The sequence below is a fragment of the Mya arenaria genome, chromosome 16 (assembly GCF_026914265.1).
Source record: "Mya arenaria isolate MELC-2E11 chromosome 16, ASM2691426v1".
In the NCBI taxonomy this organism is placed as follows: Eukaryota; Metazoa; Mollusca; class Bivalvia; order Myida; family Myidae; genus Mya; species Mya arenaria.
The window spans coordinates 38,379,875-38,403,628 of record NC_069137.1 but is presented as its reverse complement, the minus strand read 5'-3'; the positions used below and the strand labels follow the sequence as shown (position 1 = coordinate 38,403,628).

The 23,754-nt window shown below is 34.7% G+C and overlaps 1 protein-coding gene across 1 annotated transcript; it reads right to left on the bottom strand.

The window, feature by feature from the left end:
* Positions 1 to 607: 607 nt before the first annotated feature.
* On the bottom strand, positions 608 to 20,916 carry LOC128222531 (fucolectin-like). Its single transcript, XM_052931579.1, has 5 exons — positions 20,796 to 20,916; positions 8,850 to 8,957; positions 6,094 to 6,201; positions 5,696 to 5,908; positions 608 to 5,443 (listed from the first exon to the last, which is right to left on the bottom strand). The coding sequence occupies exons 1-5, from the start codon at positions 20,851 to 20,853 to the stop codon at positions 5,199 to 5,201; spliced, it is 732 nt and encodes a 243-aa protein (XP_052787539.1). The 5' UTR covers positions 20,854 to 20,916; the 3' UTR covers positions 608 to 5,198.
* Positions 20,917 to 23,754: the final 2,838 nt, after the last annotated feature.

The window sequence follows — 23,754 nt, the reverse complement described above, 5'->3', positions numbered from 1 at the left end:
ACTTTTAGAGTTTGGGATGTGGTACCTAAGCGGAACTAGTGTGCTTCGTACGTGTTTTCTTTCAGAGACATGCATTGAAACCTGGTATAGGAGTATAGGCTCCAAGTAAGAATATAAGCCCCCTTACCTGTTCAGCCCTTTTTAATTGTTTTTGATGTTTGTTATTGTTGATGTGTTTTCCGAAGTATAAAGGACCACACAAACTAAAGTTGAAAATAGACCCTGTCCTGTAAGAGTTCGGATTGTTGAATGTTAGAGAATAATTTCACCTTAAATTAAATATTCGCTAGCCTCTAGCATGTTTTATTTCGTACTTTTCTTCTACACAATGAAAACAATACAAACACGGTATTATGAGTGCGCACATTTATTAGCAATATTTACAAGCATATAATGGTTGACGATGCATGATGTTTATCACAATTATATATTTTTAAGTGCTCATTTTACGCATATTATTGTATTCAAATATATGATATTCTGAGACGTTTTATTTTCGATAGTATCAAACATGTTTAATTTAGGTTATTCTGCATGAAAAACCATCCAACCTTACATTGTATGTCACAAAAACATATATAATCATCATATATTTTGTATTTTGTATTTTTTTTTTGTATTTTCATAAACATATACATGTGATTCAAGCATAACAGATGCAATTAAACACAAAATCACAATGATTTAAAACCACTCTTTCATATTTTTCGGTGTAACTTCATATTCTTTCCTCAAAATAACAGTTGTATGATATTTTCACTGCAGTGAAAATAACATGCCGTTATGTACCAAAAATGTTTACTGATTTTTATACGATAAACACTATATGTTAAATAATTAAACGCTATTAACCGTACAATTAAATTGATAAAAACGCAAGATTTCATCTCTTAATCAAAATGTCATTTACCGTACATAAAAACTAGTAAAAACGCCATTTACCATATAATTAAACTAATGAGAACATCATGAATTAATACAGTCATACTAATGAAAACGCTGTTTACTATACATGTAAACTAATGGAAACGTTATTTCTATATCATGTAAGCAAATGAAAACGCTACTAACCATACATGTAAACTAATGAAAACGCTATTCATCATACATGTAAACTAATGAAAATGTTATTTTTAAATAATGTTAACTAATAAAAACGCTTCTAAACATACATGGAACTGACAACAACGCTATAAATATATGACTTTAAAGACTAAATCATATTGTTTAGTATATAAGTTATTAGATTAAATGTTTGGGTTAATATTACTTATAACCATGCATTTGTTACTTAAAGAACATTTTCAAAACAGGTTTCGAAACTGCCAAATTTACATGACACCTGTGTTAACAATACCGTTTGTTTTAGTGTTTCCTGACCACAAACAATCTAAAAAACCAAAATCAATTATCTCTTGAACATAAAGAATTTTCCTTTTTCAATTGAGCGCATTGTTACATTTTCTCACATAAAGTCTTATGTCATTAAAAAAATAAATAAAGGTTAATATGTTTATAGTTTCAAACAACGAAGTCCATTAAAGGGAATAGACACCAGGTGATGCAAAAAAAACCTGACATTAAATTGATATCGATGTACACAAGGCATTAAATCTTACCAACAGATGTATCACATTACTAACGATTCATGTAACTTTGACAGTTTTGCGCTATTTGAAACAGTTAACGTAGCTGAGACAGTGAAGCAATATTCTCTAAATCCTGTAAAGTAAAGTTTTATCGGCCTCATACTAGCTCGTATTGAAATTTCTATATTTGTTTGCAAGAAAATCTGTATTTGCCGATTCTGGGACCATCTGGTGTCTAGTCCCTTAAACATAAGTAATGCAAATAAATGGACACAAATAAAATGCACGAGTGCCTATAAAATATGCAGCATCCCCTAATAACAGATAACGGTTTTGTCGTCTGCTTGTAAAAGTTGTTGAGGGCATAAAAAACTTATTACAAATCATATAGAAAGCCTTTCTGAGAATCGAGCGTTAATTACTTAGATTACATATACAAATGTAGCACGTCGAAATGTGTACGGAATAATATGATATTGCATTTTTTTAATTCCTCTCATTTCTGAAAGGTTTTCTATTCAAAAATGATTAAAGATATAGGTGCAGCGATCCCACTTATGCCCCAGACAATTGTAGCCACGGTCCCACAGGTCCGGCGGAATATCGGGAATAGTGGGGGAAATGGGCCGTGTTTTCACTCCCAGGTGGCCCCGCAGCGGATTAAATGAAGTGATTCTGGTTTCGCACCGAAAATAGCGGGAAATGGGCCTTACCTAGAAAACCCACAGGGGTGCGGGGGCATTTGGCGGGGATTTTACCTGTGATCTGCTGGACCGTAAGTCAAAGTCCCTGCTATTTCCCGGACCATGGGGTTGGGGTCGTTGTTACAATTGACTGGTGCCAATTCAAAAATAAAGAACTGCATTATGAATGCTACTCGTTTTAAAATGGTTTTGTTTTATTTCTGTATTCACTTTAACAAACTGTTTTTATGGTTTTCTAGGCACTGATGCTCTCAAATTGTGTGTGAATGTCGAAACATATATTTCATTGTCTGATCATTTGGTTAAATGAAGATTGAAACACTGTGCACATTTCTGGAAACATACTAGCTAATAAGAATGAGTTTTTCGTTATCGAACACGATTACGTAAATTAATACCAGTTATTAACGTACTTCAACCTTTTGTTATGAAAAATATCAGTTCCGCTCTGAAAAAAACACAAATAATTTGTAGAATCTGCCCTTTTGTCGTTAGATCAGAAACTATGCGTTTATGAAGATCTGTTTATAAGACTCAACGTTAGTCCATTGTCCGTAGCTACAAATCAATCCTCGGGGGAAAAGCGACAAGAAAGAAAGAAAAGTCTAAGTTTGAGGAATTCAATGTTGCAAAGGAATATTTAATTCCGAATGATATCACGTTTAAAAGTTTTATCTTACTAAAGGCTACCATCACTTTTTAATAAAAGGCATTCATCACACTTACTTTGGGTTTTCATGGCAATTTAATGGAAAGCTCATACACTACGTCTTTTCGGTATTACTATTTGGTCTCTCTTATGCCCCATTTCTTTTTTCTAAATGATAGCGGCCTTTGATTAAACACTGGCGAAGCAATTGCTTAAGAATAGTTTTGTTTTTAGATGATGATTGGTGCATAAACGCTTATTTCAAATTAACCTGTATAGATTCAAAGTTTGTATTTAGTACTTTAGAGAAAGCAGGTTTGTTAGTGGACACGGAAAAGTCCAATTTTAAGCCCGTTCAGTCTCTAGAAAGGTTACGCTTTGTTTGGGATTTAAAGAAAGGCAGGCGTCTAATTCCAGAGCGGCCTATTTAAAACGTTCGGAATTTCATTACGCAAATGTTAATCCAATGCCCAGTAACTACGCCTAGAAAGTTGGCATACTAGCTGGTAAAGTTATTTCTATGTCGCCAGTTTTAGGAAACGTATGTATGTTACAAATCAAGATATTTTTCAGAGTGATTAGTCAAGATCCGGGTTGGATCAACAGCTGTGTATGGTTGATTGTCATAGCAATTTTTCACGATATGTTTTTAGGAATCATTTACACAAACAGTTATTTCAAGCCTATATACCCACAGTCATTGTGTTTTCGGACGCTTCAGCAGCTGCTGGAACTGCATATAATTAATGTTGTGCTGCGATTGGCCACAAAGCTTGGTCACATACTTTTCAGAATAAAAGCTCTTCGTACGGAGAAGTGCAGGCAATTAAATTTTCCGTACAATTATTCCGAAAAATGTTGGCGGGAAAAAAAGAAGTGTGGAATACTGATAGCAAAATTTTGTTCATATTATCTTTTATTAAGAAGTCGGAATTACACTGTATGGCTTTGGATATATTTGCTGTTTGTGCCTCCCATCGTTTTTCTTTAGAGTAACGTTTGGTTAAGCAAGATTATAATACAGTTGGTGACGAATTGAGTAGAATAGTCGATGATTATGAAGACCATGTGGTCACTGACGAATTCTTTGAATACATGAATGAGTGTTGGACCTCATAATGTAGATCGTTTTGCTAACGATCCAAATAAAAAATGCCTCGTTACAATTCCCTTTATTGGACCTGGGATACAGAAGCTGTTGATGCTTTCTCTGTACATTGGAAAAAGGAAAATATTTGGTTAGTTCCACCAGTTAACCTCATTCCGAATAACTTGAAAAAAAAATCTGCTGTTTTGTAGAGCTCTTGTTATTCTCTGAGAATTCAACTTTTACACCTTTCATTCGGAACGTATTACTTTGAACCGAGTCATCAAAGATTTATATCCAAGGTCATTTTAAGGGCACGATATTCGGGTCTAAAAAGTTTGCTTGTAAAGTAATGGTATTCACCTTTGCCTTTGTTTACTTAATACAGAGATTGACACATAATTTCAAGCACCTGTTCAATTTAGAAAAGCATACGACACATTATGAACAATGTTGAATAATGAATTGTGATCCTTTTATTGCCTTGGGAGTGGAAATAACGATATTCATTCTTAAAGTGAAAGATTCAATTGCAGTGTTACTATTTCAATCAGCTACATTATATTTAGCGACAATGACTCATATTAGCATTTGGTGGTAATGTTATATTTTAGAAATTCTATTTGGAAAATAACTTTGTTACTAACACTTTATTATTTCAAATACTCTTTTATTTATATTAATGCTAAGTCTGTAATATCAGACCATACTACAAATAAAAATAGTTTATTTCGTCATATTTTTAACATTAGTATCCTATATTTGTCTAAAAAATGCGAACAATTTGCCCTACCGAGTAGCTATATTTCTTAAGGCATACTATCCTTGCGATTAGGTTATAAACTGCATCTTTTGAAAGTTTACAAATCAATAAAGTACCCGAAATTTAATTATTCAAGTCAAACTTATCAAACACTGCCTATCTTATGTGCTAAGTACATGCGATGAAACGTATAATTTTCTTTAAGATTTCGTCTGCATTACAATGAATCACAATGTCTAAAATTTTGTTACAGTTCGCATGCGTCTGTGTAAATGGCATAGGAACTCGCATGATATTAGATGATGGACTTGTAGTCAAGAAAGGCATATAACCGGTTCGTATTTTTTTATCTTAACCTTTAACAATACATTCGTTTGATTTTGTTCTTTTTCTCGGAAAACCCAAATCACTTCATATATTGCAAAACATGCGAAGAAACGAACATAATGCGAGTTTCATCAGAATCAAAACTATGCCGAACAGTTTGATACAGTGCGCATGCGTGTGTTTCATTGTCATAGAGTGCAAAGGTACATAAATTTGAATGGCATAAGAACACACAGTGTATACGAGAACGAACGTCTGCAATAGTCAGGAACGGATCATCGTGCGGTGTTTGCTGCATGAATTGCGTAAACCGTTGCCTTTTACCTGAAATGAATCCAAAGATAATGTGTGTGTTTTTGAGACAGTGCATGCTAGCTAAATGGATTTATATTTGATATTTGTTGATGTCGAGCTGAAGCTAACAATAAAGCTTTAATACATCCAATTATACTTTAAAAGCAAACGTGATGCTGTTAATAATGATTATGTCAAATAAACGATATGCGTCGTTCGATATGATTTTTCGTCCGCTGTATCGCATCACGCTACCCAGATGAAAAGCCCATTTTTACTTACTTATTGGCTCGAGACTGCCTTCCACCTGAACCTCACACAGAGTCAGGTGTTCAAACGGTGGCTTTATTGTGACCTCCACCCACCTAGCATACACTGATGGAGTAAGGGTCAAGTTTATCGTAGAGCCAACCGTCCCAGCATGAGAAGCTACCAGAGATGTATAACTGTATTGTTCGTACCCAGCGTGGATTTCAACGTTACGCAATCGGTCGGCTGTAATGTAGTTAATTATAGACACAACAAGCAGACAAGGAATGGGTTGGAATATTTGAATAACTGATAAGGGACACGCAGTGGTCAGAGTAGTTATTATAATATAAAATTAAACACTAGATCATAAAGTTAAAAAAAAATATGTGGTAAAAAAATTAAACTATATGTGCCAGGATAAAACTTACAACAGCAATCCATCCTATTATAGATCTTCACGCTAGAGATGGCATAGATTTGTCCCAAGTCAACCCACCAACTGCTTTCGTAACTCAACGTACATGAACAGGAACCCTCTGTGTATTAAAAAGAAGGGTTATGTAAATATATTTGATACTGGTATATGCTGACTAACAATACCAAAGAGCAGAGAAAAGCGTTATATGAAAGAAGATTTTGCCATTAATCATAATATGACCAATGGAATCTCGATATGCTTTCCTGTTAGTAGTTATAATGGTTACCATTATATAACAAGAGCTTAGTAAAAAAGGTTACTATTGGATGAAAATAGCCTACTTAGAACGGTAACCATTGGATGACAAGAGACTAGTTAGAAAAATTACCATTTAATGACAAGGGCCTAGTAAGAAAGGTTACTATTGGATGGCAAGAGCCTAGTAAGAAAGGTTGATTTTGGATGACAATAGCCTAGTTAGATAGGTTACTATTGGATGACAAGAGCCTAGTAAGAAAGGTTACTATTGGATGACAAGAGCCTAGTAAGAAAGGTTACTATTAGATGAAAAGAGCCTAGTTAGAAAGGTTACTATTGGATGACAAGAGCCTAGTAAGATAGGTTACTATTGGATGACAAGAGCCTAGTAAGAAAGGTTACTATTGGATGACAAGAGCCTAGTAAGAAAGGTTACTATTGGATGACAAGAGCCTAGTAAGAAAGGTTCCTATTGGATGACAAGAGCTTAGTTAGATAGGTTACCATTTTATGACAAGAACCTAGTAAGAAAGGTTATTATTGGATGACAAGAGCCTAGTAAGATAGATTACCATTGGATGACAAGAGCCTAGTTAGATAGATTAACATAGGATGACAAGCCTAGTAAGATAGGTTACCATTGGATGACAAGAGCCTAGTTAGATAGGTTGCCATTGGATGACAAGGACCTAGTTACATAGGTTACCATAGGATGGCAAGATCCTAGTTAGATATGTTACCATTGGATGACAAGAATCTAGTTAGATAGGTTACTATTGGATGACAAGAGCCTAGTAAGATATGTTACCATTGGATGGCAATAGCCTAGTTAGATAGGTTACCATTGGATGACAAGGACCTAGTTAGATAGGTTACCATAGGTTACAAGATCCTAGTTAAATATGTTACCATTGGATGACAAAAACCTAGTTAGATAGGTTACTATTGGATGACAAGAGTTTAGATGGAAAGGTTACCATTGGATAACAAGGACCTAGTTATATAGATTACCGTTAGATGACAAGTGCCTAGTTAGATAGGTTACCATTGGATGACAAGAGCCTAGTAAGAAAGGTTACTATTGGATGACAAGAGCTTAGTTAGATAGGTTACTATTGGATGACAAGAACCTAGTTAGATAGGTTACCATAGGATGACAAGAGCTTAGTAAGAAAGGTTACTATTGGATGACAAGAGCCTAGTTGCAAAAGTTAAAATTGGATGACAAGAGCCTAGTTAGATAGATTACCACAGGAAGACAAAAGCTTAGTAAGAAAGGTTACTATTTGATTACAGTAGCCTAGTTAGATAGGTTACCATTGGATGACAATAGCCTAGTTAGAAAGGTTACCGTTGAATGGGCCTATCGATATATTTTATATATTTTAATCATTTCAACCGAAACTGTTATCGTTAAGATTACTTAGTGATAGAGCGTCCGAGTAGGGAACAGTAGCCTTGCATTCAGAATCATGCATTAGTTCGAACATATTTTCAGATGATACTTAGGGTTTTGCCACTGTTAGATACACTATAGGTCGTGATGGCTAATGGGGGAGAGCTTAAATTCAGCCAATTGCCGCGGACATAATTTTATTAACTTTAGAAACTAAAATCAAAGGGGTTTAAACGAAACAATAGAAAGGTTTAGTCGACTGTGAATAGCAGTTTTAAAGGAATTTTTAAACGATTGTCGTCATCTTTTTTTGAACAAGTTTATCAACTATATTCCTTATAGTTCTAATAACTATGAGGGATTTTCGTTTAAATAACACGGAAAATATCACCTGTGAAATATTGCAGATAATTTCGATTTTAAGATTTTCTCTGTTTGAGACTTAATATCAAAATTCGGTAAAGTATATAACTGAAGGGTATCCGATGAATAATTGTGTCACGAACTGAGAGTTTGGGTACCAATAAGGTAAGCTCTTTATCGAGTCAAACGGCTTCAAACATGACGTCATTAAATCAAAGGTATCCGATAAATAATGTGCAAGGGTTCGAAGCATGGTGTTCTTATATTATGTTGGTATTATTTGAAAAAGTTTACCTTGTAGATCAAAATGCATAAACAACTACAGCAGAACTCTGTTACCTTGATGGTCGAACTGTATACCGGAATTGAATATACAAACACGCATTTAAAGCCTTTAAATATTGCGATATTACTCACTAGGCCAAACTGTAATTCAAACAAGGAACGACAATCAAACTGCAATTACTTTGTATATAAAATTCGTTGTTACTAGTTATGTTTATTAGAATTAAGCAAGCAATTACTTTTGAATATTATAACACTTATATAATAATAAAATGGGATCACAAGTCATCTTATTTAAACATTATAGCTGTCGGCTTTATTAAATAACAAGCTTATTTTGACATTTGCACACTTCGCAGCACCAATATTTGTTTGTAAGTTAATATTTCCTTAGGATTAAAAATTGATTGGAAACTCTCGAAGTAAAACACTTGGATATACAGTATGAAATATTACGCTCATACCAAGAAAATCCTGTCGTAAATCTCCGTCATTAGCGTTGTTTGCAGGACCACCTGCTCTGCAGGTATCTGTTTGGAACGCTGGTTTTCCAAGAGCAACGTTTGTGGCATCTGTAGGAAAACATATTTTAAGTACAATCACGTAACAATAGCATTTTTAAAGTACTATGACATTTATTTTGTCGGACAATTTAACTACAAACATGTTTAATTCGATTATTTTGCAGATATAATATGTGTAAACACTTGTAACAAGTTTAAGTATATCTACACAGGCAAAACCGCAGATACATGCGGGGTACTTGGCGGAAATGTTTAAACTCAAGTACTCATACCAAGATATCAAATAAACGGTCTTAAAACTCATGTTAGAAACCCAACATCATTTTAAAAAGAGCTTTTCATCAACACAGTCAAATAAGGGTTTAGACCGTCCACAATGCACACTGAATGTTGCGAAACGAGTACGTGAACGACACATTATTAACTTCAAGTTGAGTTCCACGTCATCCTGTTCTATTATGACGTTGACTGACTAAACAAAATACACTGACTGTTGTGAAACGTGACAGAATCATTGAGAACTTCTATTTGTGTGCCGCATCATCCTGGTCCTAAATGATGCCGTATGGGTCCATAAGACACGCTGTAAGTTATGATATGTGTACATGAACGAAACATTGTGAGCTTCCAGTTGAGTGCCGCGTCTTCCTGGTCTGTAATGACGTCATATGGGTCCACACGACACAGTGGATCTTCTGAACGAAACATTGTGAATTTCTAGTTAAGAGCCGCGTAATACTTTTTTGTCATGACTGTTTGCCTTTCGAACTCTTTTGATATGTGTCCCTGTTTAATCGCAACGCGTGCACTGCGAGCGTGGAGCCAAAAGGCAAATGTTTAAGGCAAACACCTCTTGTTAGTTTAAGTAACTCAGTAATATTTAATAGTCAGTAGCATTCGATATGCGAACTAAGTCAATATTATGGTCCTATGTCATTGGCCTCATTTAATGAATATGTCCGTTATTTTCTCAACACTTTCAGATTCGTTACAGCTTTCTAATGTTTCATTTAGACCAATATTTGACACTAACAAAAAACCATGTCTACAAATGGTCTGCAGAATGTCTATATATTGTATAATGTCCGAAAAGTATTTCTGCAAACGTTATTTTCCAAACTCTTTGTTAATGGTTTAGGTATTAAAACGCCGTATAATAAATTAATATTCACCATAACCCTCTCAATTGCAACGTTAATTGAAAAGCGTTGTTATTTATTAAAAACACCTATTATTGTTAGCTTCAATATAAATGACGTCAAACATGAGTGGTCATACAACAAATTGAATGAATTTTCTAAAATAAATAAAAATCTAGCCTAAGCGAATGTGATATTCATTTTATATAATCACGCTCATTACTTACACAGCGTTAATTGCATACAACGTCGGTATATTGCGCGCAAAATATTATCTTCATTAAATTATGAAGCCATGTCTTTAACTTTATTACACAAAATATTTATCAAAATATTTAATGATGTGGATTATAATATACTTGTATAATATGTCGAACTTACGTGTACCGCCAAACATGGAGTCCAAAACAAGCAATAATAGGATGGAGAATGTCATAGTTTACTTAATCATTTATTGAATTCATACCATGCAATTTGATTCGCAATTTTGCAATTTGAATTAATCATAACCCATTGTAATTCTTTGTCAGATTTCTATATAACTTTTAAATTCGAACTGACTCCTACATTGTTAAGATCAGATGACAATCCATTTTCGATACGTTCCCCCGTATTAATAATTCATTATAAAATAATTGTAAAGAAGATTGTCAATATCACGATAAGTAGTAATGTTTATACCATTGGTAGGTCACAATTACTGAATAGCCTTTTTCCCATTAAGTATCTACATTTTCTTTGACTGCACACACAGTCCGTTTAAATGAAACTTATGAAGCTTGGTGTTTGCCTTTTTGTATAGACCAAATACCAGCGACGTTTTCATCAAAAATACAGTTCATTTATTTTACGTACATCGATCATTCTGATCAATGCACCAAAAAATAATTCCATGGAGTCTATTTCAGTTTGTGAATGTTTTCATCAAGATTTAAATGTTAAACTAGTGTCTGTTGTAAAGGTAGAATGTACTAGTACTTGGTGGTTGCATTTTTTGTTTGCCGATGACAATCGAGAATTTTTCAAACCTTCTGTTAAGAAGACGTAAATTGCTTCTGACGAATGTACCAACAGTCACCAAAAAGTTAGAGTCCGATTTCGACGATCTAAAGAAATACTTATAATGGCAGGCAACCTTTTCGCCTGGCATGAGGGCATGCTATAGATCGAAACAAAACCTTCTGTTAAGAAGACGTAAATTGCTTCTGACGAATGTACCAACAGTCACCAAAAAAATTAGAGTCCGATTTCGACGATCTAAAGAAATACTTATAATGGCAGGCAACCTTTTCGCCTGGCATGAGGGCATGCTATAGATCGAAATAAAATATTCTAAAATAGACATCAATGTGTGTGTATACCTCGTGATAAATTACGTCATAAATGCTACGTCAGAATGCAAGACTTTAAACATTCATAACTTCTCCATTTATTCACTATTTTAAATGAAACATTGAGCAGTCTACGCCGCTTACCTAGCCTCGCCCTCGGTATTTTACTCAAGTTTAATTGAGAGTTTAATTTCTTAACACTTCGGCAAGCGTTTTCACAAAACCGCCACCTGTTGGAGCAATGTCAAAACATGTTTTTGGAATAGATTTGTCGAAGTGTTTGTGGAAAATAATCACCAAATCAAAATCCATTAATAAAACGAAGACGGGACTCTTTGAGCGGCATAGACTGCCCGTTGTTTCTTTTACAATGGTTTAAAACAGAAATGTTATTTTTGTGTTAAATCGTCATTCGAAGCAAAATATTGCCTTCCGAGCATTTATCACGTGGTATACACACAATGGACACTGAGTCATCGAGCATCCGAGAATAATTATTATCAAGTTTCAAAGTGTCAAAGTTTATTCGCAATTGACATAATTTGCCTTTGGCAAACCATCATTCTATGGTAAAGATTTTTTTTTTATGTATATTCAAATATGTTAAATGTATTTAATACTAACTTACAAGTTATCGAATACATAAAACCGTCCGTGATGCTATGATTCACCCTTCTATATCAATGTAATGAATATCAACTATCAAAGTACAGTATAAGGGCTTAAATATGCGCTTATAAATAAGCCGCATCCCGTGTTGTGGAGCCTTTGATCATAAATTTATTTTCAATTGAAACAATCAATAAAGATGCTCTATTACTCCCAAATAAGATATACCACAATAATACAATTGTTCTAATATAATACCAAAAAGGATGAATTAATATGGGAAATAATGGTTCTCGTGAAGGATACCGAGTATAATTTGAAAGATAAGTGCTAAAAACACGATATTGTACCTTATGAGACGATAGAAGATAACACTAAATATTTTAACATTCACCAATCATTCGCGTTTTCAGCTATTAAATACATGTTATCATTAAATTATATTTTCCATAAATGCATTATTTAGTAAGTAGTTAAAGGCTTTTCACTCAAAATTTGTGTTTGTTATACATGTATATGTATTGATTTTGAATAAGAATGTCAGTTTTATAAAAGATGGCCAAAATAAATATTCTTATAAAAACAATTATTTACGGACTGTCATTGGCGCATGGTGAATTAAATGATAAAATAACGCACATGCATTTATAACCCTATCCTCTAATAATGAAGGCTACATGAGCGAATCCAAGATTCGGCGTAAGAGGGGGCTTAACTTAAGGGCGCAACCATTTGACTCGCGCCCCTCCCTCAGAACGGAAATTTCGTTGAAATAATATGTTGGTAAAGGGCTGGATCCGCAAGTTGGCTGTTGATAAAGCATTGGAATCGAGTAAATGCACACGTTCCTGTAGTAACACGCAAATGGAAATGTATTTTGTAAATTGATAATGTATGTGAACATCTCCGCTCATTGATACTGGCAATCATGCATTTCATTGTATTTTATTTTACAAATAATTACTTCAATGAGTAGTAATTTTGCGGAACAAAAATAGTTTTAACTGGTCTCAATGATGTCGGTCATAAGGAAAAAAGTCCAGGATGATGCTGCAGTTGTTACGCAATCGCCCACGTACAAAGAAGCGTTTTCAGCTTTAAATAAAGGAATGAATTGCATGGTTGATGTTTTTTATCGGATTATGAACGCAGTTATGCTGGTTAAAATGTGTGGAGTCTGAATAACTTCTAGCGATATTTAACCAGCCCAACTGCGTTCATTACTCCGATAATGACATCAATCATGCAATTGAGTGCTTATATGTAAACAAAAAGCTTATAATTTTCCTCCAGAATTGTTAATGAAATACTTGATTTAAGAAACCCAAACAGTAATTTATACTCATGCTTTAAATAGAACTACTCGACTGTCTGGTGCCTAGTCCCTTTAAAACTACAGGAACAAGCCTGGTAGCCAAAGAGTAAACAAAGATCCCGTTTTAAAGACACATGGTTCAAGATAATGCCTGACAGAGACTAATACGATCGAAAACACCTCGGCAATCGTCGCAAGACAACGACCCTAGGATGTATGCCGGTGCATAAGTAAAAATACTTCGTAAACTTATCACAAATAATAATGCTAAATAATTGTAGACAATGTGTTATAACATGTTAGTTGTATTACTAATTTCAAATTGATTCCCAGTGAAGTGTATTATTGCATAAAAGATTAAGATTTCTAAGAGTAAATTCCTTAGGTTTACCTGTTTAATTGAAATTACTACGCGATTTACTTGCAGCGTAGTTAAATGTTAAAAGTTCTGAAATAAACCATCCATTTACATCCGAAGTTGTTTTCGAATGAAAATAACCGAGGTGTTCTGATTGACACTAAGTCTAAATACGACACAAAACAAACAAACAAACACATACAGACCGGACATGCATCAATACATATTCATGAGGTTACCGCCTTGGAATGTATACCTGACATGAACTAATACATATTGATAAGGTTACCGCCTTGGAATTGTCACCGGACATGCACCAATACATATTCATGAGGTTACCGCATTGGAATGGAGACCGGACATGCATCAATATATATTCACGCGGCTACCGCCTTGAAATTGAGACCGGACATGCACCAATACATGTTCATGAGATTACAGCCATAGAATGGAGACCAGACATGCAAAATTACATATGATGAGGTTACCGCCTTGGAATGAAGAATGGACATGCATCAATACATATTCATAATGTTACCGCCTTGGAATGGAGACCAGGCATGAATCAATACATAATCATGAGGTTACCGCCTTGGAATGGAGACCAGACATGCATCAATACATAACCATGAGGTTACCGCCTTGGAATCGAGACCATACATGCATCAATACATATTCATGAGGTTACCGCCATGGAATGGAGACCGGACATGCATCAATTCATTTTCATGAGGTAACCACCTTGGAATGGAGATCGGACATGCATCAATACATATTTAAGAGGCTACAGCCTTGGAATGTAGTCCGGATATGCATCAAAACATATTCTTCAGGTAACCGCCTTGGAATGGAGACCGGATATGCACCAATACATAATCATGATGTTACCGTCTTCGAATGGAGACCAGACATGCATCAATACATAATCATGAGGTTACCGCCTTGGAATTGAGACCATACATGCATCAATACATATTTATGAGGTTACCGCCTTGGAATGGAGACCGGACATGCATCAATTCATATTCATGAGTTTACAGCCTTGGAGTGGAAACTGGACATGCATCAATTCATTTTCATGAGGTAACCACTTTGGAATTGAGACCGGATATGCATCAATACATATTCATGAGGTTACCGCCTTGGAATGGAGACCGGACATGCATCAATACATATTCATGAGGCTACAGCCTTGGAATGTAGTCCGGATATGCATCTATATATGTTCATGAGATTACCGCCTTGGAATGGAAACCGGACATGCATCAATACATATTTAAATCCGCATTGGCACGGTTAACGAAACAGAAACTCGGAGAGCCCTCGTTTCAGACGTCGGCTCGCTTTGAAAACGGTTATTTGTTTGAGAAATGCGTTTAATTATATAAACAATTGTATTATCTCAAATAAAAAGTAAGAATATCGATGGCTCTATTCTTGACATATCGTTAGGTTATTTTAAACTCATCACAGCGCTGCCATATACATACTATGTTTGATTGATATACCTAACATTATTAAGTTGTCCAACAAGCACAGATACTGAACCTTAACATATCTGGTTGAAATAGTTTCAAACTTAATATGTTCAAATAAAAAATAATTAACATGAACTGTATTGAAGCTATATGAAATGTTCGCATACTTTTATATCACCCTCAAACTATAAAACAGGAAAATTGAACTTAGTGGCCTTTCCGATATAGATAAAGAAACTTAAAATACATTTTTTGTCTAAAGGAAGCATCGCTTATGTTCAAGGTAGTGCTTTATAATCCGATGTTTAAAATGGAACGTGGCTAATATTCCGCGTCAATCTTTTTTTCATTTTTCCTAAGCTTAGCAACAATCGTTATGTACCCAATTTTAATACGTATTGAAGTGATCAGGTTTATCTATACAAACAATCAATTATTTCTAACTGTTTTGATGTTATTCATGAAATGCATTGTCATATCAACATTGATTTTGATCGAACTCGCCGATAATGCCATGCGAAATAATCTATGTATTAGGAAATTGAGAATTTCAATTCTATTGATTTCATTAATTGTGAAAAAAATGGTAAAATATGTATATAGCAAAAAAAGTTTCTTGTCATAATTTTACATATACTTGTACAAAAAATTAAACTTACAAATCAGTAAATATAACCATAATCGTAGTTAAATAAAATGTCAACAGTGCATTTTTTTTTTCAAAAACGTCACGTCGAACATTTTACAACACAACAAGCAGATTGAAAGCAAAGTCAATTATTTTTAGAAGAGACTGATTTACATTGCCAGATCAGGCCTATTTACAACTGGCAAAGACAGAGTAATAAAAGGATTACTTCAGTTTTGCCAAACTGTGCTTTCTCGGTCTTTGCAGTAGACGCAACACGAGCGGTGAGCTTAAACACTTTGACTAGATACTGTTCAGCCCTAATTATAACCTCGTCTGAAATAATAAAAGTTTTTTTTTTCCATATTTTGGAAGGAACATTTTCGACAAAGGCTTTAATGCAGAAAGTTTGGATCCGACTTTACTTGTGGTTTCAAAGCCTGTAAGGATAGGTGCGGCAGGAAGAACGGCGCAAAATTCCAAATGACTTTCAGAAGTAGCATAAAGAGGTATATAATTATCTCAACAATTCCAGTGCTCCCCAAAATCTCATGCAGACCAAATGACTTCAACGTTTGCCATTAATACAATCCAAGTACCGTGCGATCTGTATCTCCCGAAATAATAATTATTCGTTCTATTCCGTTGCCTGTAGCATGAACTGCATGAGATATCAATCTTACATCGGTAATATAATGCTACTGGGCATACGTTGTTCTTCATCCTTGATTGACTGGCATTTTGATGCAAAGTACATTTCCGCTACAGCACTGAGGACACGTTTAATCCCTGGACACGTATATGGGTTATTCGCCTGTACAGATGTTTGCAGCAAAGCTTGGCTTTGTTTACAATTGATCCTCAGAAAGCATTCATATTGACAGGCAGTGAGATGTCCTCTTCTACGCGATTGATTTCTATGATTTCAGGTGTGTTCTTCTGTTTCACTCGGTATTTTGATCGAACCTTCTATAAAGCCAAACACAAAGTCGATTATCTCCGTTGTTGACAAATTTTAAGGATCATGGTGGTGAAATTATTGCAAAGATCGCCAAATGTATTCAGTCATATTTGGTTCAACTGGCTTATGTTTCCCATTCCATCAACCGAATACATTGTTATCACTTTTGTCCATTTTGATTGTGGCTGTAAATAATAAATGTTTAGTATATTTTCCAATACATGACAAAGTGTACTTTAATTTGTTGTTTTTTCATCATTCTATCATCATTAAACAGATAACTACTTTGACCAACATCATATTTTAACAATGTTTTTGTGTCGTATCCTCTTGCTTGATTATTTTGTGTCCTCATGCAAACTCAATTATAAGTTTTCCCTCTGATCGTTTTATTGTCATGATTTATTGAAAGGATTTGACATCGATTTTGTGAATTGTATCAGCAATCCTTTTGCTTTTATCAAAAAAATATTTTATTTCTAAATTCTGAATAAATTTCATTGCCATTTGATTACAATCAAAATACTTGACCTTATTGTATAAGTCAATCTCTCCTGGGTTATGGTATTGTGCAATTCTTGCTGAGGTTGTACTGTGGGTTGTACATAGGTTACCATGTCAAGAACATTTGCTTCTCTTTATAAAGTTTCAGAACCACATTGTTTTGCGATGGGTACTAGCGATGAACATCATGTCATGGTAGATTATTTTCCACTGCGCTACAAACTCCTTTTTCCATGAACTTCAATTATTACCTCCGCTGCTTTTATGTGATCTGTTGATCTGTCTTTGAACTTTTCGGGCCGTCTCCGGAAGTTTCTCATTTCTTTTAGGTACACAGAGCAACATCGAAGGTAGATGATATTATCAAACTGGGCACAAAATGGTAGCATTGACTGAACTGTGCTAAGGTGTAGTGACCAGTTTCCTTCACGATCTGCCCTGACAAGGTTTTTCAGTAATAATACCATATTGATGAACAAATCCCAAAATGTTTCATTTGTATCCAATCTTAAACTCATGTATGAGGCAAAGTCCACAATCATATGTCCTGGTGACTGTTTGAACCTGTCAACAAGCTGCTGACTTTGTTCTATGCGTTTTTCTGCAACTGCTATCTTAAGCCCCAACAGAAATTGCAATGTTCTTCGTATGAGAATACACCTTTCTCTTTGGAAACTCAAACCACTGTAGTTTCCATAGCATTAGCTAAAATGAGCATTCCCTTAAAGGATCTAACGAAGTAAGTGCACATTAACACAGACCTTACAGCGTTTGGGCCAAACACTTAGTTTTCAATCCAAATATTTCAGAATTAGGAGTTTTCCAATACAGATAAGATATATTTTTGCCATGTTGTATGAGCCAAAACAGAGGTATAATATTGTAAGACTCCGATAGATTTGTTTGGGGACATGATATACAATTTAATCGCCAGAAAAAGGTAATAAGTCTTGGTCAAGTTGTTCTGGAATGTCTTGAAAATTGTTAAGATACGTGACTACAGTTGTTCTCGTACAAGCCTCGGTATTACTGGCAAAAACCCAACTGTCTTTTTTAAAATTTAACGTTAGTTCTTAAAAAGACAGTTTCAAGAGCTTAATTTTCAATATTTCTGCCCAAATAGTAATGGCATTTATCCCATTATATGAAAACATTGAAGTTTACTCAGGAGGTTAAATATTTAAGTATACGAATTGATCTGATTATGATTTTCTTTAAAAAAAGTGTACTAGAATAACAGCAATTATCATTTAAAATTGAATTCATATCAAACTATTTTTATGGCAAATCAAGTTGAACATAAGAATAGAAATATTTGTCAAGAAAAATATGTCCTACAATAGTGACATACCTTTTAAGACGAAAAATTGTACTTTGGCTCATTATCTTGTAATCCAATAAATGTATTGATTAACAATGCAGTTGACAAATTTCCTTGACATAATGGAAGTAAGTATTACATTTCTTGTTTAATAAAAGAGAGAGTATTTGGAGTGATTTGCAAAAAACGAAGGTTTATTTTATCCATACACGTATTAATACCCATAGACATGTCACGAAGTAAAGCGACATCAAAATCTGACGCAAAAAATATAAGATTCAAAATTAAATAAAGTGATTGTTTTATTGAAAAATATAGGATTTAAAATTAAACAAATTTCTATTGATTTTTTTTTCTTTTTCTAGTTTTGGTTCTTGTTTCAGGTTCACACGTTTTATGTCCGGTAAAAGTATATAATTAATGTCCACATCTGGATTTTTACTCGCAACGATACCTTGATCCATGTTTGTTGGTTGATTGATCGAAACTATCAAGTATTACTTTTCTAATGTCAACGCTCTAAAAACAGACGGAATTTCTTGAATCTTACTTACTGATGTATCGCACCGCTATTTGCCGATTTTATGACCATCTGGTGTCTAGTCCCTTTTAAACTAACGGAACAAGCCTAGTAGCCAAAGAAGACCCCGTTTTAAAGACACATGGTTCAAGATAATGCCTGACAGACACTGATACGATCGGAAACACCTCGGCAATCTTCGCAAGACAACGACCCTAGGATGTATGCCGGTGCATTATCAAAAATAATAATATTAATTAAATGAAGACAAAAGATTCGAACATGTTTTGAAATAATAAGTTCAAATTCATTCCAGTGAAGTGTGTTATTGCATAAATATAGAAGATTTCTAAGAGTAAAGTCCTTAGGTTTACCTTTTTATTGAAATTGCTAGGCGATCTACTTGCAGCGTAGTTAAATGTTAAGATGACATTGTAAATAAATGAACAAACCAAAAAAGACAGACCGGACATGCATCAATACATATTCATGAGTTTACCGCCTTAGAATAGAGACCGGAAATGCACCAATACATATTCATGAGCTTACAGCCTTAAAGTGGAGAACGGACATGCATCAATACATATTCATGAGGTTACCGCCTTGTAATGGAGGCCGGACATGCATCAATACATATTCATGGGCTTACCGCCTTGGAATGGTGACCGGACATGCATCAATACATATTCATGAGGTTACCGCCTTGGAATAGAGACCGGATATGCATCAATACATATTCATGAGGTTACCGCCTTGGAATGGAGACCGGACATGCATCAATACATATTCATGAGGTTACCGCCTTTGAATTGAGACCGGATATGCATCAATACATATTCATGCGTTTTCCGCCTTTGGAATGGAGACCGGACATGCATCAATACATATTCATGAGGTTACCGCCTTGTAATGGAGGCCGGACATGCATCAATACATATTCATGGGCTTACCGCCTTGGAATGGTGACCGGACATGCATCAATACATATTCATGAGGTTACCGCCTTGGAATAGAGACCGGATATGCATCAATACATATTCATGAGGTTACCGCCTTGGAATGGAGACCGGACATGCATCAATACATATTCATGAGGTTACCGCCTTTGAATTGAGACCGGATATGCATCAATACATATTCATGCGTTTTCCGCCTTTGGAATGGAGACCGGACATGCATCAATACATATTCATGAGGTTACCGCCTTGTAATGGAGGCCGGACATGCATCAATACATATTCATGGGCTTACCGCCTTGGAATGGTGACCGGACATGCATCAATACATATTCATGAGGTTACCGCCTTGGAATAGAGACCGGATATGCATCAATACATATTCATGAGGTTACCGCCTTGGAATGGAGACCGGACATGCATCAATACATATTCATGAGGTTACCGCCTTGGAATTGAGACCTGATATGCATCAATACATATTCATGCGTTTTCCGCCTTTGGAATGGAGACCGGACATGCATCAATACATATTCTTGAGGTTACAAGCTTGGAATGGAGACCGGACAATCATTCATCCGTTTTGATATACGTTTTATTTAAAAATTGTATTAATTGTGGTAAATCTTATTTGGGAGTAAGAGTGTGTCTTTAAATAAAAATAAATTGCATGACTGGTGTTAGAGCTATATGAAAAGTACTCATAATTTTGTATTACCCTTAAAATTTAAGTTGCAAAATATAAAAACAGAAAAGTTGAACTTACCGGCCTTTCCGATATAGATAAAGAAACTTAAAATACATTTTATGTTTAACGGAAGCATCGCTTATGTTCACCGTTGTGCTGTATAATCCAATGTTTGAAATGGCACGTTGCTAATATTCCGTGTCAAACTCTAATGTTTTCCCATATCTTAGCAACAACTGCAAGTACCCGATTATAATGCATATTTTAGTGATCCGTTGTATCTAAAACAATCAGTCAATTGTTTCTAGCTATTTCCATTTTATTCATGACATGCTATGTTACGTCAAAATTGATTTTGATTTTGAACGCACCTTGACGATAATGCAGATCAAAATAATTAATGAACTATGAAATGTAGAAATTCAATTACATTTACAATGACGCTTGAGCTAAGTTTACACATTATTGTATCTATGAATAATTCATGTATAATTCATGATATTCTCAATGGGACTTCAACAACAGTTTAATGAACATGTTGATCAAAGCATATCGGTTACCTAATGTTTCATTTTTTTGAAACGGTGAGCTATCATAAAAATATTTTTTTATCATAGTCGTAATGAGATGCAACAAATTACGAGTAAAATAATCATTAAAATATGCTGACTTTTAAATCGCCTAAGATGCTTTGATACCAAAATCGAACATTGATTATTTATGACAGGTCATGCTTTGAAGTGGCAATAACAGCTTAAGGATACTCGTTTATTGACATTTTTACATAATGGTCACTCAATCGAAACAATGTTTTGCCGACTTGAATCGTGAGCATTCCTTTTACTTGTACTGTACTAAAAAGCTATGAATAAATGATCGTCCAATAAGTAGCAAAAACTATATACAATTGACTATTAGCACAACTTTCATTACGATTATATCAATTATTACGCCATAAGTCAAGTTGATTTAAGGAATTATTTGCGTTGTTGGTGTCATTTTCGGGGTATAAACTTAGTAGAGCTCGTTTTAGTGTACTTTGAACATTCCAACTGCGTTCATATCCACGATAATAATACCATTCATACAATGCATTGTATATACTTACATAAACAGTTTATTATTTCTTTCCAGAAATAACTCGTTTTTCGGGCGGGCAGACAGGAAGACGGTGTCAAACTCACCTATGGTATCGAATAAGGTTTATCACATCAAGCAGACAAAACTTAGAATATAGAAAGAGTTTATTGGTTTGCGTTCGGAGTCCCCATGGTTTAGGTCGCTGTACTTAAAATCGAAAAAAACACGGAAGGTACTGATTAATTTTAGCTAGGGTTGACATATTGCGACCAAACTTGGTATATAGGAAAATTTTATTGAGACGTTTTATGGGATTGAGTTAAGGGCCCGAAGGGTCAAGGTCAGTGTCAATGTTACTAAAATAGATAACGTGTTTGTACTGTTGAATTGAATCTTACAACGAAGGCTGAAGTTGTTTTGTCGATTATTGAAAGCCTGGTTTCGTCGTATTGCGACCTTTCTTGATTTCTGGTAAATGTAACTTTTCTATTGCTTTTTACAGGCATATATTACATCATAACTGTATTCATTTCTAAAACAAAGAGGTGGATAATCGAGTGCTCTGTTCTTCGACAGCTTTTGATTTGAAAACACGAAGATATTATTATCATATGCCACAGTACAAAAAGAAGTTATTAGATGACGACATGATAGCCTGTGATACATCGATACAGTCCTTAAAGGATACGGACTTAACAGGAAACATACGACAACTATCTTGTTGATTGTGGATTGTTATACTTAAATTAAATATGTCTGTACCAAAATACTCACCAGCTCGTGTAGTTCGTGCCCGTATGAGAACATAACCTGGGACTAACTGCGACATACTTCCATCAACCGCTTTCTTAGCCTGTTTGGTGGTCAGGCTTTCCTAATGCTACATTATGCCCATCTGTGTTTGTATCGAACAGAATAAAAGTGTCTTTGGGAAGGCAAACCTTCGTATTGCTTCATAATCTTCATCTGTAAATGTATGTTACTATAACTAAGTATTTGTTTAGTTTGCTGATCATCCTTACGCTAAATGTTCCCAAACTATGAAGTTATAGAAATAAATATGGGTGTCTGTTTTTAGGTATGCATTCCTAATGCTTCACTATTCCCATATATCAAGCTAGAGTACTACCGGTGTCTTATGGGCAGATGGGCCTTTCTGAACGCTTTACTATTTCCATTCCATAAACAAATAGAAGAACAATAATGCATTTATTCTTGTTGCAGGCTTATTTTAATGCTGCTCAATTTCCATCAGTGAATTTAATTAACTACATTTTGGTGTGTCCTTGGTAAGCAGGCTTTTCAAATGCTACACTATCGTCATCTGTAAAGGTATAAACTTAGATATCTGTGTTCTACAGACATTTATTTTGATATCAATTATCGCCATCTGAGTATTTACATGAATACAATGTGTTTTTATTGGTGGGTAGGCTTTTGCTACGCAACAATATTCCATCTGTGAACTGTATTATTTGTTCAAATGGTTGATATCATTAAAATACTCAAGGGTCGAATACAACGAATTTTGGTAGATTGAATTTTACATTTGTCCCACTTGAAAGCATATCTATGTACAACTCTGCTATAATTATATTTTAATAAATTAAAATGAATTTCCTTTAAAACGCGGGTGTTCCTAACACTATATTAAGCCTTGTAAAGAATATTATGATGGGTCATTTTTCAGACGTCCTGAAATGACGTTGCGCTAGTTGCATTAACATGTTACCATCGAAACAGATACATTTTACACATGTCAACTGAAAATAAAACAGGTACTCAGAAAAGCGTCATATCATAAAATCATCTGGTGTTCATAAACGATTCTTTGGTTAAAAACAGTAAAGAGTATTCGATATTGTTTTTTTTATCAAAAAGTGACGGCATACTCGGCTTAATATTTATAAAGGAATATCTGGGTCATAGATGAAATCTTGTTCGAGTACAGCGGCTG

Excerpts from the sequence above, each read along its gene's own strand:
- LOC128222531 (XM_052931579.1), bottom strand. The coding sequence starts at position 20,853 with ATGCTTCCGTTAAACATAAAATGTATTTTAAGTTTCTTTATCTATATC. Across the intron at positions 8,958-20,795 it reads TATCTATATCGGAAAGGCCG|ATGCCACAAACGTTGCTCTT; the intron begins GTAAGTTCAACT and ends GTTTTCCTACAG. Across the intron at positions 5,909-6,093 it reads TAATAGGATGGATTGCTGTT|CCGACCGATTGCGTAACGTT; the intron begins GTAAGTTTTATC and ends ACTACATTACAG.